The sequence below is a fragment of the Blastocystis sp. subtype 4 genome (assembly GCF_000743755.1).
Source record: "Blastocystis sp. subtype 4 strain WR1 chromosome Unknown seqid_0163, whole genome shotgun sequence".
NCBI classification, from domain to species: Eukaryota; class Bigyra; order Opalinata; family Blastocystidae; genus Blastocystis; species Blastocystis sp. subtype 4.
In genome coordinates, this window is record NW_014569384.1 from 15,326 (window position 1) to 29,434 (window position 14,109).

The 14,109-nt window shown below is 40.7% G+C and overlaps 6 protein-coding genes across 6 annotated transcripts; 3 read left to right on the forward strand and 3 right to left on the reverse strand.

Moving 5' to 3' along the window:
* Positions 1-262: 262 nt before the first annotated feature.
* Positions 263-562, reverse strand: JH06_3037 (u6 snRNA-associated sm-like protein 6; the record flags this gene model as incomplete). The annotated part of the gene is made up of 3 exons (XM_014671448.1): positions 263-294; positions 325-438; positions 469-562. The coding sequence occupies 3 exons, from the start codon at positions 560-562 to the stop codon at positions 263-265; spliced, it is 240 nt and encodes a 79-aa protein (XP_014526934.1).
* A 2,318-nt stretch (positions 563-2,880) lies between these two features.
* On the forward strand, positions 2,881-3,332 carry JH06_3038 (hypothetical protein; the record flags this gene model as incomplete). Its single annotated transcript, XM_014671449.1, has 2 exons — positions 2,881-3,177; positions 3,210-3,332. 2 exons carry the CDS (start codon positions 2,881-2,883, stop codon positions 3,330-3,332), a joined length of 420 nt encoding a protein of 139 aa, XP_014526935.1.
* A 1,945-nt stretch (positions 3,333-5,277) lies between these two features.
* Positions 5,278-8,508, forward strand: JH06_3039 (hypothetical protein; the record flags this gene model as incomplete). The annotated part of the gene is made up of 2 exons (XM_014671450.1): positions 5,278-5,301; positions 5,323-8,508. The coding sequence occupies 2 exons, from the start codon at positions 5,278-5,280 to the stop codon at positions 8,506-8,508; spliced, it is 3,210 nt and encodes a 1,069-aa protein (XP_014526936.1).
* A 930-nt stretch (positions 8,509-9,438) lies between these two features.
* On the reverse strand, positions 9,439-9,853 carry JH06_4997 (hypothetical protein; the record flags this gene model as incomplete). The annotated part of the gene is made up of 4 exons (XM_014671451.1): positions 9,439-9,514; positions 9,544-9,641; positions 9,670-9,747; positions 9,776-9,853. 4 exons carry the CDS (start codon positions 9,851-9,853, stop codon positions 9,439-9,441), a joined length of 330 nt encoding a protein of 109 aa, XP_014526937.1.
* A 2,183-nt stretch (positions 9,854-12,036) lies between these two features.
* JH06_4998 (hypothetical protein) lies at positions 12,037-13,105 on the forward strand (the record flags this gene model as incomplete). The annotated part of the gene is made up of 2 exons (XM_014671452.1): positions 12,037-12,119; positions 12,151-13,105. The coding sequence occupies 2 exons, from the start codon at positions 12,037-12,039 to the stop codon at positions 13,103-13,105; spliced, it is 1,038 nt and encodes a 345-aa protein (XP_014526938.1).
* Positions 13,106-13,418: 313 nt separating this feature from the next.
* On the reverse strand, positions 13,419-13,844 carry JH06_5612 (membrane selenoprotein; the record flags this gene model as incomplete). The annotated part of the gene is made up of 2 exons (XM_014671453.1): positions 13,419-13,448; positions 13,488-13,844. 2 exons carry the CDS (start codon positions 13,842-13,844, stop codon positions 13,419-13,421), a joined length of 387 nt encoding a protein of 128 aa, XP_014526939.1.
* Between the last annotated feature and the right edge of the window lie 265 nt (positions 13,845-14,109).

Below are 14,109 nucleotides of genomic sequence, written 5' to 3' on the forward strand. Positions count from 1 at the left end.
AGAGGCTCAACACCAAGAAAAACAATATCTGCACTACAGTAAGAGAAAACCGATGAACCAGTCTCTCTGTCGCAAGTGCAAACATGGAAAAACCTCAGAAAACACAAACTTACCTCAACAATTGCTTATAGAACAAAATGTGTGGTTCAAGACATGAAACTAGAATCACGGGGATTGATTATTTCATTGTAGGCAAGTCTCTTGTGTTATCTAAGTACATCAAGAGGGTAGATATAGAACAAACAAAACAATAAAACTACAATTAGACATTATCATTAGGAGCAAGGTATATAACTAGAAATAAAGCATATAATCGAAAGGTACCATTATTACCACGAATAAAACAATCGTTATAACGACTCTTGAACTCGTCATTCTCATATTCTTCGGCTTGTTCCAAGACGACATTCATATAGCCATCAAGACATGTTAGAACTCCTAAAAATCAATAATAAAGAGAGTATCCACCCTTGTAAACCAATCCCGAGTACAACTTGACAATAACGGGTCTGCCATATATGAATTTAACAAAATCGGTGGGAGATTTCTTCTCAGTAGACATGGAGTGTAAACAGATTGGTTTCGTTTGGATATATGAGATTGGTTTCATATAGGTAATGTATCGGCATCCTTTCAGTGGCCTGCTGGTCTAGTGGTATGATTCTCGCTTAGGGTGCGAGAGGTCACGGGTTCGATTCCCGTGTAGGCCCTTCTTTTGTTCAGTTCAATAGATCTTTTCATTTTCCTCTTTTGAATGGATCCTAATCCGAAGTAGGAGTAGGTTGATGTGTCTGACATTTAAGTGTTTCGCAGAGATTACAGTTGAAGTGTTCTCTGTGCCAAAGGATGGTTGATGAAGATAAGACTGATTACCATATAAGTGTTTGTCCAGCAAAATCTAGTCCTGTGAGTCTTATTATCTGCGTACTTATTTGTAGGAGGATATTCCCCAGTTTTTAAGTGTTTCTGGGGTCAGTGATGTCAATGAAATGGATATTTCCCAGTTTGATTCTATTGGTATTGCATGTGTTTTGCAGGAATGAGTTTTAGCTGGAAATCCTTCAGATGATCGTTCTGAGAGACTTCGACAAGCACGGTTGGAAAATGAAGAGTATAAGAAACGAGTTCGTGAGGAGAGAGAGAAACGACATCAGGAGGAAGAGGAGCGTCTTCAGAAACTGAAAGAAGAAGCAAATGCAGAGGCGGAGAGGTTGTTTGCATCTCAGGATGTTAAACAGAAAGAGAAGGAACACTCTGCGATAAAGGTGCGGAAATTGGTACCAAAAATGAAGGATACTGTGGATCGTGAGCGTGTTAAGATCGATGAGGAATTACAACAACAAGAGGAATTAGAACATATTGAGTCCCTATTTGCTGCTCGTGCCGAGAAGTTAAGAAGGGAAGAAGAAGAACGCGAACGCCTTGAGGCAGAGAAACGACGACTTGAAGAGGAAGAACGTGAACGTGCTGAGGAAGAGAAGCGTAAACTTGAACAAGAAGAAAGAATTAAACGTGAGGAAGAGGAGTTGAAGCGTCGTGAGGAGGAGAAACGACTCGCCGCTGAGGAGGCACGCAAAGCAGAGGAAGCAGCTCGTGTTGCTGCAGAGAATGCTCGTAGTAAGGAGTAGTTGGAAGGCGTGATTAGTAGTTGATGAGATGAGACAACGATTGCTCAAGGGAATTAAATGTATGAAGTCTTGTCGTAAGGGCAAGCCTCATAAGTCTGTTCTTTATGTAATTGATGGAATGGTTCTAGTACTTGGAGTTTCTGATGAATAGGTTCTGTGGAAACGAAAGTGGTTCCATTTTGGTAACGGTAAGATCGCAGTGACAGCAATCACTGAAGTCACTGTAGTTGATACTACCATTACAATCAAAGCAGATCGTGAGTTGATTGTGACAATCCCAGAGGCAGAGGATATTGCTATGACATTGCTGAGAGTACGAGATGAGTTGTTGAAGAAGATGGAAGAGGTTCGTAATACGGAAGGGAAGTCTGAAGAGTTTGCGGTTGAAGAATCAAAGCCTAAAGAGTCTGTTACTGAAGAATCGAAATCTGAGGAACCTGTTGTTGAAGAACTGAAGCCTGAGGAACCAGTGACCGAAGAGGTAAAGCCTGAAGAGCCTATGGCAGAAGAATCAAAACCTGAGGAACCTATGGTTGAGGAATCAAAGTCTGGAGAGTCTGTAACTGAAGAAACAAAGCCTGAAGTGCCTGTGGCTGAAGAACTGAAACATGAGGAACCAGTGATTGAAGAAACAAAGCCTGAAGAGCCTGTAACTGAAGAATCGAAATCTGAGGAACCTGTAGTTGAGGAATCAAAATCTCAAGAAGCTGTGATTGAAGAAACAAAGTCTGAAGAACCTATGGCAGAAGAATCAAAATCTGAGGAACCTGTAGTTGAGGAATCGAAGTCTGGAGAGTCCGTGACTGAAGAAACAAGACCTGAAGTGCCTGTGGCTGAAGAATCAAAATCTGAAGAATCTGTTGTTAAAGAGACAAAATATGAGGAACCTGTGGCTGAAGAGACAAAGCCTCATAAGGAGATGTCATGAAGGACTTGTAATCTCGGTATTTGACTTAATTAGTTATTTCTAACAAGATCATTATTAAGATTAATATGGTTTCATATTCTTTTGTTTCTTATCAACAGGAGAATACCAATGAGGTTTTAATCAATTGTAAAATGCAACCTTGTATTCTCATTGTGAATACTATTCTCTCAGAAAGAGAACTGTTACAATTACAATCACTGATCTCGGTTATTAACTTCAGTCAAGTACTCAAGAAATTTCCAGAATATTCTTGATAATCTCCAAACCAACTCACAGAGTGTCTAACCATTCTTTCATTATATTATTCAATTTGATTCAAGCTAAATGGAAACAGAGTTTCAAGATTGGACCCCCGTGGTATTGACCAAGCGACACTACAAACAAACTGATCCTATGAAGAAGAAAGTGAATATTGCTCGTCGTCTCGACATTCCTGTTACTACTATGATGAAATATGATGCTGGCAAGAATCGAAGTGATACTGGAGTGCCATATACTTATCTACACAAAGTAGAAGATGAGGAAGAAGTATATTCTGTCCCTAAGGTGGGTCTTTCCTTCCGTCTTCGCCTTCAAAAGGCTCGACAAAATAAGAATCTGACTCAAAAAGAGTTGGCAGCTGTAAGTCATTTTGAAGGTATGCTGATATCTAGAGATTGAATGTCAAAGCATCTATTATCCAGGATTATGAATCTGGAAAGGTTGTCCCCAACAACGCTCTTATCAGTAAAATGGAACATATTTTGGGAGCTAAGTTGAGAGACAGAAACAACTAAATGTAATATAAGATGCTATTCAATTGATTGTTCCAAACAAACAAAGTACCATACTAAAGATACTATTCGCTGAATTAGATGAGTTTCACGTGGAAATAATGACTTCAACAATCCAGCTAAAGTGAATCCATATTCTATAGGTTCAAATAGATGTTAAACGTCTACGCTGACCAACTATCGTAAGTACAATCCATAGAAAAACGAATACGAGAATAACATTTAAGAACCGACCGATATCAGGAGGATTCCGTTTCATTTTGTTGGATGGCTCCCGTTCTATAGCATCTGACTCCTTGTCTTCAGTCTTGTGATTCATCGTATCATTAGTATTTTTCACTTCAGAACTATTTGTTTCAGATGAGCTACTATCAGATTTGGGTTTCGATACTCCATATCTACAAACAATGGATTCATAGAATACGTACGGTGAGAGAACAAACAAGAGAAACAATCCTGTGGCAATTCCTGCAACATAGAAGGGAAAAACAGGTCTCATCACCTCGATTCCACTAATGATGAAATCCTATAAAGGATGAGATGCAAAGAATGTGCAACACTCAACGCAGTTGGAACCATTGCTTGATAACAATAAGATACCATAGAGTCGTTTCAACAGCAATATTGTTCGTATTTCTGGTATTTATATAAAGTCTGTTGTTGCGAATCCAATCGTTTATTGATCAGTGTGATGGAACTTCTGACGTGGAGTGGGGAATGTGTGGGGGCTTCCCTTTCCATTGAACTTGATGTTGAGAGTTTGCATCCTATTGGATACAAGATAATTAACGAAGAACGGTACCCAATTCTTTTGGTAGTCCTTTGATCTGGTTATTCACATTAGGGTGGTAAGGAGTATTCTTTTCTCGGTACTGCTTCTATTCATTCCAAAGATCGGAATGGATACCGGTTGGATAGTGCACAAGTCATTGTGGTAAATCTCATGACAAGTGTATCAGAGAATGACCAAAACAAGGAAATACCTATCAGTGAGGTAAATTGTCCTCTGGAGTATGAGACAGTTGTACATGGAATCACTGTAATACTAACAATTGATATCGATTATAGGATCTTCCTTTTCGACTCGATGGTATTAAGACTTCATTTGATTCCTATAATGGAATCATCACTTCCATGATTTATCAGCTTGTATTCTTACATACTACACATAAAGGATCTGTTGCAGCACTTCATATTCCATTTTTCGTTCATTTTCCAATGCCTGTACTTGTCTTCATTTTCTCTTATCTAGCTCCCACCAGTGGTAACAAGTCTTTCTGAAACACTTGGACTCTTTGATTTGCTTCAATTTGAAATCCATTTGGATCGTACGGTATTTACAGTAAACGACATCATTACTGGTTGGATCCGGATTATTACTGCCAAATGTTTGCTGCTGGGAATGACTCTTCGTCTCAAAAGGATTGAAAGTACAACATTCGAGAGTAAGACGCTTGATTCACTGAATACCTAGAAAGTGATGGAAGAAAGGAAGTTGTTAAAAAGTCAGTACTTCTAGATCCTATCGAAGTTATTGATACCATCTATCCAGTTGTATCTTCAATTCACGAGGATCGGAAAGGAGTCAGTGAAGTTTCCTTTTCTGCAATAGATGAAGTCACTGATGAGGATGCTGGAAGGATCCCTTTTCGCATGTTTATTCGTGAAGAGGATGAAGTCTGTCCTTGCTATAGTCAAGTGAAGAATCGTTTATCAGTTGATGTACGACTATGGAATATGTGTGATGTAGTGGCAACTAGTAATCAGTGTTCATGATAAGGGTGCTGGTGAATATGTTCAATATATAGATATTGACATTGTACGTGGAGACATTATGTGTATGAATTGCGTTGTTTGTTATCGGACGAATTCCAAAAAAACCACTTGATTTTGGTTGTTCTACTCTTTCCATCTGTTTCCCATAATCTCCAAGTCGATCAAGAGATAAATGAGTTCAAAGGTCTATTTTGTTGTCCTACTCTTATTCAAATAGGCTGTAGTGGAGAAATTGCCCAGACTGCTTAAATCAGCTGCTTCTCTTGGAACTGAGTGTTTGAGTCGACGATTCCTTTCTACGGATGCTGCAAATAGTTTAGAAGGGGTTGCAAAGGCTGCTTCGGGAGCAGCTTCTGCAAAACCTACAAACAGTGGTGATTCTCCAGCACAGACGACGCCTTCAAATGATAAAAGAGGTGGAAGACGAGGAAACAGAAATTCAAAGGCTCCAAACCCATCTTCCAAGAATAACACTGTTGCTGCTGCTGTTGCTGCTAATAATCACGACGATGGAAGCAAGGATTCTGGGAACATTAGACGAGTAACTACTCGTCTTGTCGATAACCATCCACTTACAGAAGAAGATAAGGATCCCCACTACTATCTCAGTCATCTTACCAAAGACCAGTTGGACCAAGACATTCCAGTGTTTGAAGAAGAACGACAAGAATTCCCTGATGTGTATTCGGAGACTCGCAAGGTTACTACTACAGACATTTATGGGCATGAGATCGTCGAGATCCAACATATTCCAAGCAAGAGAGAACAGGAGCTCAACAATCTTGGATTCATGTTTCCAGATGAGCAGATGTTTGGTGTGAATCATCTCACTCCTCCAGTGATTGGAAATGGTCCAAAACTCCCCGAAAGTACGAATCAAGGTCGTTCTCGTTCTCGTGAGGAAGATGATCGGGGTTCGTTCGAGTCTGTTCAACGTGATGGCGAACTGTTAGAAGGAACCCCTCTAAAACCTGGCACTGATAAGCAGATGGAGTTGGACTATCACAATCACATCCGTAATATGTTCGCTCATGCATCACGTCGTCAACGTCGTCGACTGGAACTGGGTTATGATTATCGAGATGTTAGGAACAGTCAGCCATGGGTAGATACTCATCGTATTGAGGCTATTGATGCTCGTCTCCGTGACTTGCATGAACAGCGAGATGATGGAACTTTAGAGTATCCTCTTGAGAAGGATGCAGCAATGGAAGCTCAGCGGATTCGTGCAGAAGAGAAAGAAGCAATTGATGCAATCCGCAAGGCGATCGGAGTGAAAGAAGATGAACCTCTGGGTGATTCGTATTTGTTCAAGGATGATGATAAGAAGCCTGGAGTTCAGATCCGAGGTCGATATGTGAATCGTCGTTTGATTCATAAACCAGTGGTTATCCAGCCTACCGAGAACGATCCTGAACTCGATGCAATGGATGTCTATTCGATTCCAGTAGAGAAGCTGTATCAGGCTCGCCGACAAGAGCTGGAGCGAATCCGAGCTGTGAACTATGAAGATTTTGATTTATCATATCTGTTGCAACAGAGTGGAAAGCCAATGGATCGTTCTGATGGAGCTCGTTCGCTCTATGAGAAGCGCCATGGACATAGTGATACGAATCGTCTTCCTACTGAGGAAGAGAAGGAGAATCCGATTATAGGAGCCAAGTTCTTGCCGAAGTATTTGACTGGTGAAGAGAAGGCTGAATTAGGACAGAAGTTGGTGGCCTACGAGAAGTATAGTTCTTTGAGTCCAGATGATGCTGTGTCGTTCTATAGCCCTTATCTCCAAGTTCTTACCCCTGAAATGATCGAAGCTGAGAAGAAAGTGAAGGAAGAAAAGAATCAGGAGAAGGAGAATGCGTCTTCTCCAAGTAGTCTCTTTGAAAAACCAGCAGATTTCAATCCTTCGCTTGCAGAAGGATCTGAAGCAACCACCACTGAAGTTCAGGGTTCTCAGTTCAATGTGAATCCAGAGATGGATCAACTTCAACGTGATCCCAATAAACCTCTTCAAGACTATGAAGTAGCTTTAAATGAACAAGGTGATGTTATGTTTGCATGGAGTAAGTATCAAAGACCTCGTCCTGATTACCTACAAGACAAGGATATGTTTATGAAAGGAGTAGAAAATGTAATGAGAACAACCGAAATCTCTGAGGAGGATGAGAAGAAGGTACGAGATATGAAATTGGAACAGAAGGATATTGAAGGAATGCGAAAGAATATGGGTCTCCCTGAGGATCTGTCAGAAAAGGCTTTCCATAAGCGGTATCTTCGTGGTATGCGTCGTGCGAATGATATGGGAAATCTTGTGACAGAGGTAATGACTGGATACACCTTGGATCATCCTGAAGAGATATTGAAGGATCTGGGTTTGGACACGGATGAAGGTGTTGAGGATTATCTGATGGATACCTTCAAGCCTCATCAGGAGTCTACGGATCTGTTGATTCCACCAGAACAGCGAGAAGCAATGAAGCTTCTGAAGGAAGCCAAGAAGGTGCTGAAGGAAACTGAGGACATGATTGCTGCAAAGAAGGATACTGGGGCTGCTGAAGGAGGAAAGGAAAATGAAGCAGGTGCTCCTGCTGAAGCTGAGAAGAAGGAAGGAGAGACAACTGAGAAGAAGGAAGGAGAGACGACTGAGAAGACAGAGAATGAGGCTCCTGCAAGTGAAACTGATAAGAAAGAAGGCGAGACTCCTGCTGAAGCGGAAACGAAAGAGGCTGAAACTCCTGCTACGGAGGAGAAGAAGGAAGTAACAGCTAAGCCAACAGAAGCTGATTCATCAGAAGAGGAGGAGAAGTACAGTCCTTATGAGGGAATGTCTCTGTTAGAAGCATATCAACGTCTTCAAGACCGTTACAATGCTGCAAAGGAAGAAGCGAATAAGGAGGTTCCAACAAGGAACAATCGCGTTATCAGCTCAGGTCATCTGGTAGATGCGTTAGAGCATGCAGATCAGGTGTATGTCCATGAGAGGGATCGTAAATTGATTCTTCGTTTGTATCAGCAAGGAATGCATCCGAAAGAGATTTCTAAAACATTTGGTTTCATTGAGAGTCGTGTGTATGCTATTCTGCGTTTGATGCAGGCTCGTGAAGCCCATAAGAAGGATGGAACGTATTCAGATGAAGTGGTGAAGATGTATGAAGAGAAGGAGAATGTGTTTGCGTATGATTATCGTGATATGCCTCCTGCGAAGTACAGAAGCAAGGATACAAGACGTGAAGGAAAGGTTCCTCCATCTGTTCCTCGTTTTGTGTTCTTAGAAGAGGAAGAAGAAGAGGCGAAGGTGATGCGTGAGATTGATCGGTTGGTTCATAAAAGACGTCATGAACAGTCTCCAACGCTGAATCGAACGGGATTGACGCTGGGAAAGAGTAAGGAAGGAATAGAGAAGTAATTGGTAGATGGATTAGCGTCTGGATTGCCAAAGCACACTTACAAACTGGCGATCGTGGATATTAGCAAGGGAGCAAAGAAAACTATGGTAATAAGTGACCATAATGGTAAAGTGCGTCAGGCCACAGAAGAAGAGGAACTGCATCGCAGCTGGAACCGTCACAATATGCGCAGCAACGAGTACTTAATGAAAATGGGTTTATAGAATGTTTGTTGTATCAGAAACACACTAGAATTCTCTCCAATATACTACTTCTCCGCTTTATTCCTCAACGGTCTTGGTCTGAAGTCCATGGAAGTGAGGAACATCAACAACCTGTACAAGAGTGTAGAACTACACATTTACTCTCTCATTACATTGCCTACGGTCTTCTCATCCTCTCCCTCTCCATCAACCTTGCGAGCGAGACGCACACGAATACGACGAGGAATGTTGCGAATACCCTTGTTCCAGACATAGTGGTTGACAGTAGTATCGATCACAACCTTCTCAGTATTCATAGCCTTCTGAGCGAACTTGCGAATCACATCCATGGCACGAGGAGCCTTTCTCTTGAAAGCACTATAAAAAATTAGTATTCACTTGAACTGCAAAGACGAATAAAAACAATCAACAGCTCAACAGACAACACTATCACATACACCTTATGGCAAGCCTTATGAAGATTGATAGTATAGTCACGAGTGACAGGAACCATTTCCTTCTTCTCAGAACTCATTATTTCTTCAAAGTGGAGAGTAATGATGATTCCAGAGAAAGAAGCAATATTCCCCTAGTCATCTCGCTTATATGGAAATTAATACTAGAAATGGAATTTGGGTCCATCCTTTATTAGTTTGGTTTATGAATTATTCTATCATAAGAATAGACTATGCTTTGAATTCCCAGAATAGAAAAAGGAATTGTAAACAAACATTGGTAACAATCCGGCTAAATGACATTTAGTGACTCTTCAATTACATTAAGACACTCTCGATGAATCTGAATAGACAAATTCGAACCATATCTATAATAACAAGGGTGATTAGTAACAACACTTGTTGAACATAATCAATTGCTTTCTTTTCATCTGAAACTAGCTTCTGAAGTAGAGACAGGTTATAGTGGCGATTATGCAGTTCCATGATAAGTGTCTACATTAGATAATAGAGTAAGAAGTACTTGCCAGCGATATAGAGCAGAATAATCTTTGATATGAAGCGAAAAGAACTCTTGATTGTACTTGAGTTCAAACAAGATCTATTTGATATTTCACAGAAAGACTTACATCATCAACAGTATATGATGGGAGGAGAGTCTGCAATGTTGTCCAAGCATAGTAATTCCTTGGATACTTATCACACATTCGATAGCAGTGAATTATCTCATTTTTCAAAGTGTCAATTTCTTCATTTCAATTGGAATTTTGACATTTACTCCCAGTTAATGATGCAATGCGTTTTAGTACATATCTCCGATGATCCCAGAGTTCAGGAACCTTTGGATATTGATCTGAAATGGACACCGACAATAATATCAACCTTGCAAGACACAGATATAATGTAGTTCGTTTACAAGTAGTGATGGACTGTCACAAACTAGATCTTTTCTTCGATTATATACGGTATAGTTTCGAGGATTGAGAATACAGTATAGAAACGACTGCATCAAATATGTCTATAACTTAGAACATATCATATAAGCAACAGTTCCAGCTGATGTTTTCATATTTGTACACAGTTCTGATAGTCTAGATGTGAAACTCACTCCATTCGTTTACAGTTCCTTGACGATTTTATTACTTATCCCAAGGTGGTTATCCACTAGAAGATAATTCGTATCGATTCCATAAACAATCTCAATTGAGAGTCTGTGGCTCACAATAACAATTCTAATCTCTACAAATCACTAAAGTTGCTTATAAGGGAGACCAACTCCTCATACAACATATCTCTGAAAAGAGAAATGAGCAATGATGATTTCTCCTATCCGCTTTGTTGCTCGGAATATCCCTTTTGTGATTACTCGGTCATTCGCAAATGTATTTCTAGGAAATGAACTTCAGCGGAACCTTCGTCAGTTGTATTTACTTGTTCACCCTGATGTAATGTCAGCATTTCCTGAGAGTGTGAAAGAGGCTAATAAGAATTCGTTGCAAGTGAGATGTCTGTTGATCTTCTTCTATAGGTGTTAAACCGTTTTCTTGAGGATGTAAAACCATTCTGTGATAACGTTTCTGGTACTCTAGTAACTCCATATATCCAATTATATGTTGTTTGTGTATTTCTTAACTGGAACTAGAAACGAACGTATACAAGATGAAGTTTGTTGCTAAATCGAAAGAATATCCAGACGATGTCAAAAAGGCTAGAGTTGTACGTTTCGATATCTACATCCCTCCGAGTCTCACCAAGTTACATCTGATTTTGTTTGCTACATATAGAAATACGATGGTAGGACCTATTTTAAGGAAGCGTTGGACTGAGTTTGTGAGCAGTAAGCTGATGGTACTTTTGAACAGAAGCGGAGTATTTCTTGTGATAGTTCTTCACCTAGATTATTAGTGATGAGGAGATGAAGCGGATGGAAAAGGCTCCAGTAGCTGCTGTGTGGGATGGTCGCATTGAATCACTTCTTGCTGTAGGTATATTGGGAATGAATCTTATTTAGGGAAATCGAAGAATGTTAGATCAGGTTCAGAAGATGGTTGTGAAGGAGTTTATGTATCATAGTGTTCTGATGACTAGGATGGACCAGTATCCTCTCGGAAGCATGACAAGTAACGAGGATGAAAGAAACAGATACATTATATCACAATACAAAGAGCGTTTGGATTATATGGTAAATCACAGTCAAGTGAATATTGGCTTAAGAATTCACAGATAGATTGTTGCAGATGGCTTGCAACCAAACCAGGAAGAATATGGAATGAAACGATTATTGGTAGAGATGTGTGATTCTGTTGTTATATAGAATTCATTACTATTCTCTGCAACAGAGTATCATCTCGAATCACCGCTTTGGAAATACATTATTATCCATCTTCATGACGGCGATTATGAAGGATTGACTCGAAAAGGAGAAGATCAACACTTTCATCTTTCTGTTCCCTATATGTATGATGAGAAGGAGCTGATCCCGTTCTTGAATAGGAACCTCTCCCAACTCAAACAGATTTATGATTCTAAAGACTTTGTAAAGAAGATTTCATAGTTTCCCAACTTTAAACAGTTCTGTTTGTTTACACTTTTTCGGCATGGCGCAATTCAACCTATTATTCCTAAGAGTTTCAATCCATTGATATCCAATTGTGTCACTGATCTTGCAGCTAGTATCTTATACTAACAATGGAATTACGTACGTAATAACGATCAAGTATTATTCTTGTGTAGAACCAAGTCACATCCGTATTAGGATAAAACTACTCGAAGGAAGGAATTTTGCAGCTACAGATGACAAGAGTCCATCTCATCTTCATTGTGTCTTCCAAATGGGTGATACCTCTATGAAGTCTGTTGATAGTACTGAAAGTATAACGAATCCTCGTATATGATTACCTACTACTGGTTACAGATAGAATGGAACCAGGAACTGCTATTTGAAGGTTCATTATCTGATATTACTGTTGAAGTGTATAGTGCTCTGTATTTACTTGATTATTAGTTTTTCTGTTGTTGAAACTCAAGACATGTTGTTGGGTTCAACAATTCTTCTCAGTGATGATTTTTCTGAATCAGAAGTGGATAGTTGGTGTACAATTACAGATTCAACCAACATGGTTGTTGGTCAGCTTCATCTGTTGGTTACTCTCGTTGGTGATGAAGCTGGGAGTTGCAGTGATTGTAGTGATTCACCTCCCATAGTGGCAGCGCCAGATCCACCAGTATTGCCTAGCATTCCTGAGTTTACTCAGGCTGCAGTTTCTTCGGAGTTCACATCTATAGAAGACCTTGATGGGGAGAAGCCTCCTATGAAGCCAGCTCCTCCAGCTCCTTCGCTATCGAGTATGCCTGCTCCACCTGTTCCTCCTGTATTTACTGACGAGGAATCCATCTTTCCAGATCCAATTCCAGTGGTAGAACCTCCTCAGCCAATGGAACCATCTGTTCCTCTCCCACCATCATCTTTATCTCTTCTCTCTTCACCATCTCCATCTCCTCATTCTTCACCAGAGTTACAACCTACAAAGAGAGCTCCTCCTCTTCCTTCTGCTCCGAAACCTTCATTGACTGTTGATCAACCCACTAGAGCAGCCCCTATTCCTCCAAAGAAACCTACTCTGCCTGAGAAACCTCGGTATCCAGCCAAACCACTGGAACCTCCTACAAAGAATCATTCGTTATTGGATCCTCTTCCTCCATATCCTGGGAAGGCACCCCATACCAAAGAACATCAACCTCCAGTGAAGCCTCCTAAACCCTCTCTCCCTGCCAAACCTGTGAAGCCACTCCCACAGTTACCTCCAAAGACCCCAAAGGTTCCTCCCAAATTACCTGAAAGACATCGAAAACCACTTCCTCCTATCCCTGGAAAGGCAGAGCCTAAAGAGATCACTTCAACAGAAATCAACTCTTTGCCTCCTGGTATTGTACCTTGTGATACACAAGAACAGGAATGATGAAGACTTCTCCAAGAATCCTTGTTGTTTTCTAGTCTTCAGTTTGTTTGTTGAATCAGAAGTGTCTTGTTAACCAAATGAAGTCAGAGTTTGTTAGTAAAGAAACAATCCAACTAAACACAAGTAGAATACTTCAGCAGCAGGGACATGTTGACGGGGCTTCCAGATGTTTCCTTCATTCCATGAATTCAGCACTAACCCCCTAAGGTTTACGGATTAGCACATCATGGGCAACAGAACAAAGAATCCATCCAGTCGCAATCTGCTTCCCTGTCCGAAAACAAACCCAGCAAAGAAGATCATATGGCATGACTCATATTCCTTTCTCCCGACCATCAACGAGCTACTGCTTCCATACTCCACTTTCACCAACCCTCTACTTCCTTCCACGCAGGTCGTTCCACTGATCCTTGATTGCCTTGCACTTACTCATAACATTAGCATTCCACAGAGCAGCAATCATAAGAAGAGTGAATCCGAGATATGTCATTCCTACGGTCATGTACAGACCCAAAGGAGACATGCAATGGAAGGTTTCGTCGTGACACTTCTGTCTGTATTCACTAGAAGAGGGAGATTCCCAAATATCCAGATCTTGAAGAACGTGACGGAAGGGGTCAGCATTGATTAGAATAGCAGCCACAAACATCAGCACAAAAGGACCCCACTTTGTCCACCAAGGAGTAGAAGCAGGCATCTTTCTGCGATGCTCGTAGATGTAGATCGATAATCCAAGCATCATAATAAACGTCATGCCAAAGGAGAGGTAATGGCCAAGCGCACGCAAAGAAGCAGTGAGAGTACCACCAATCAATGCAATGAGCAAGGCCGGCCAACATCAAGCACCAATCAGGGCAGGAATACTGAGCAGCAACGACAGAATAGAAACAATCAATGAGTTTCTCTCGTCCTTTGCCATCTTGGGCTTCTACATCATCACTTTCACTTCCACAATTCACTACCTTAGGAGGAGCCTGTGATCAGTTTCCGTTTGCACAACCTCC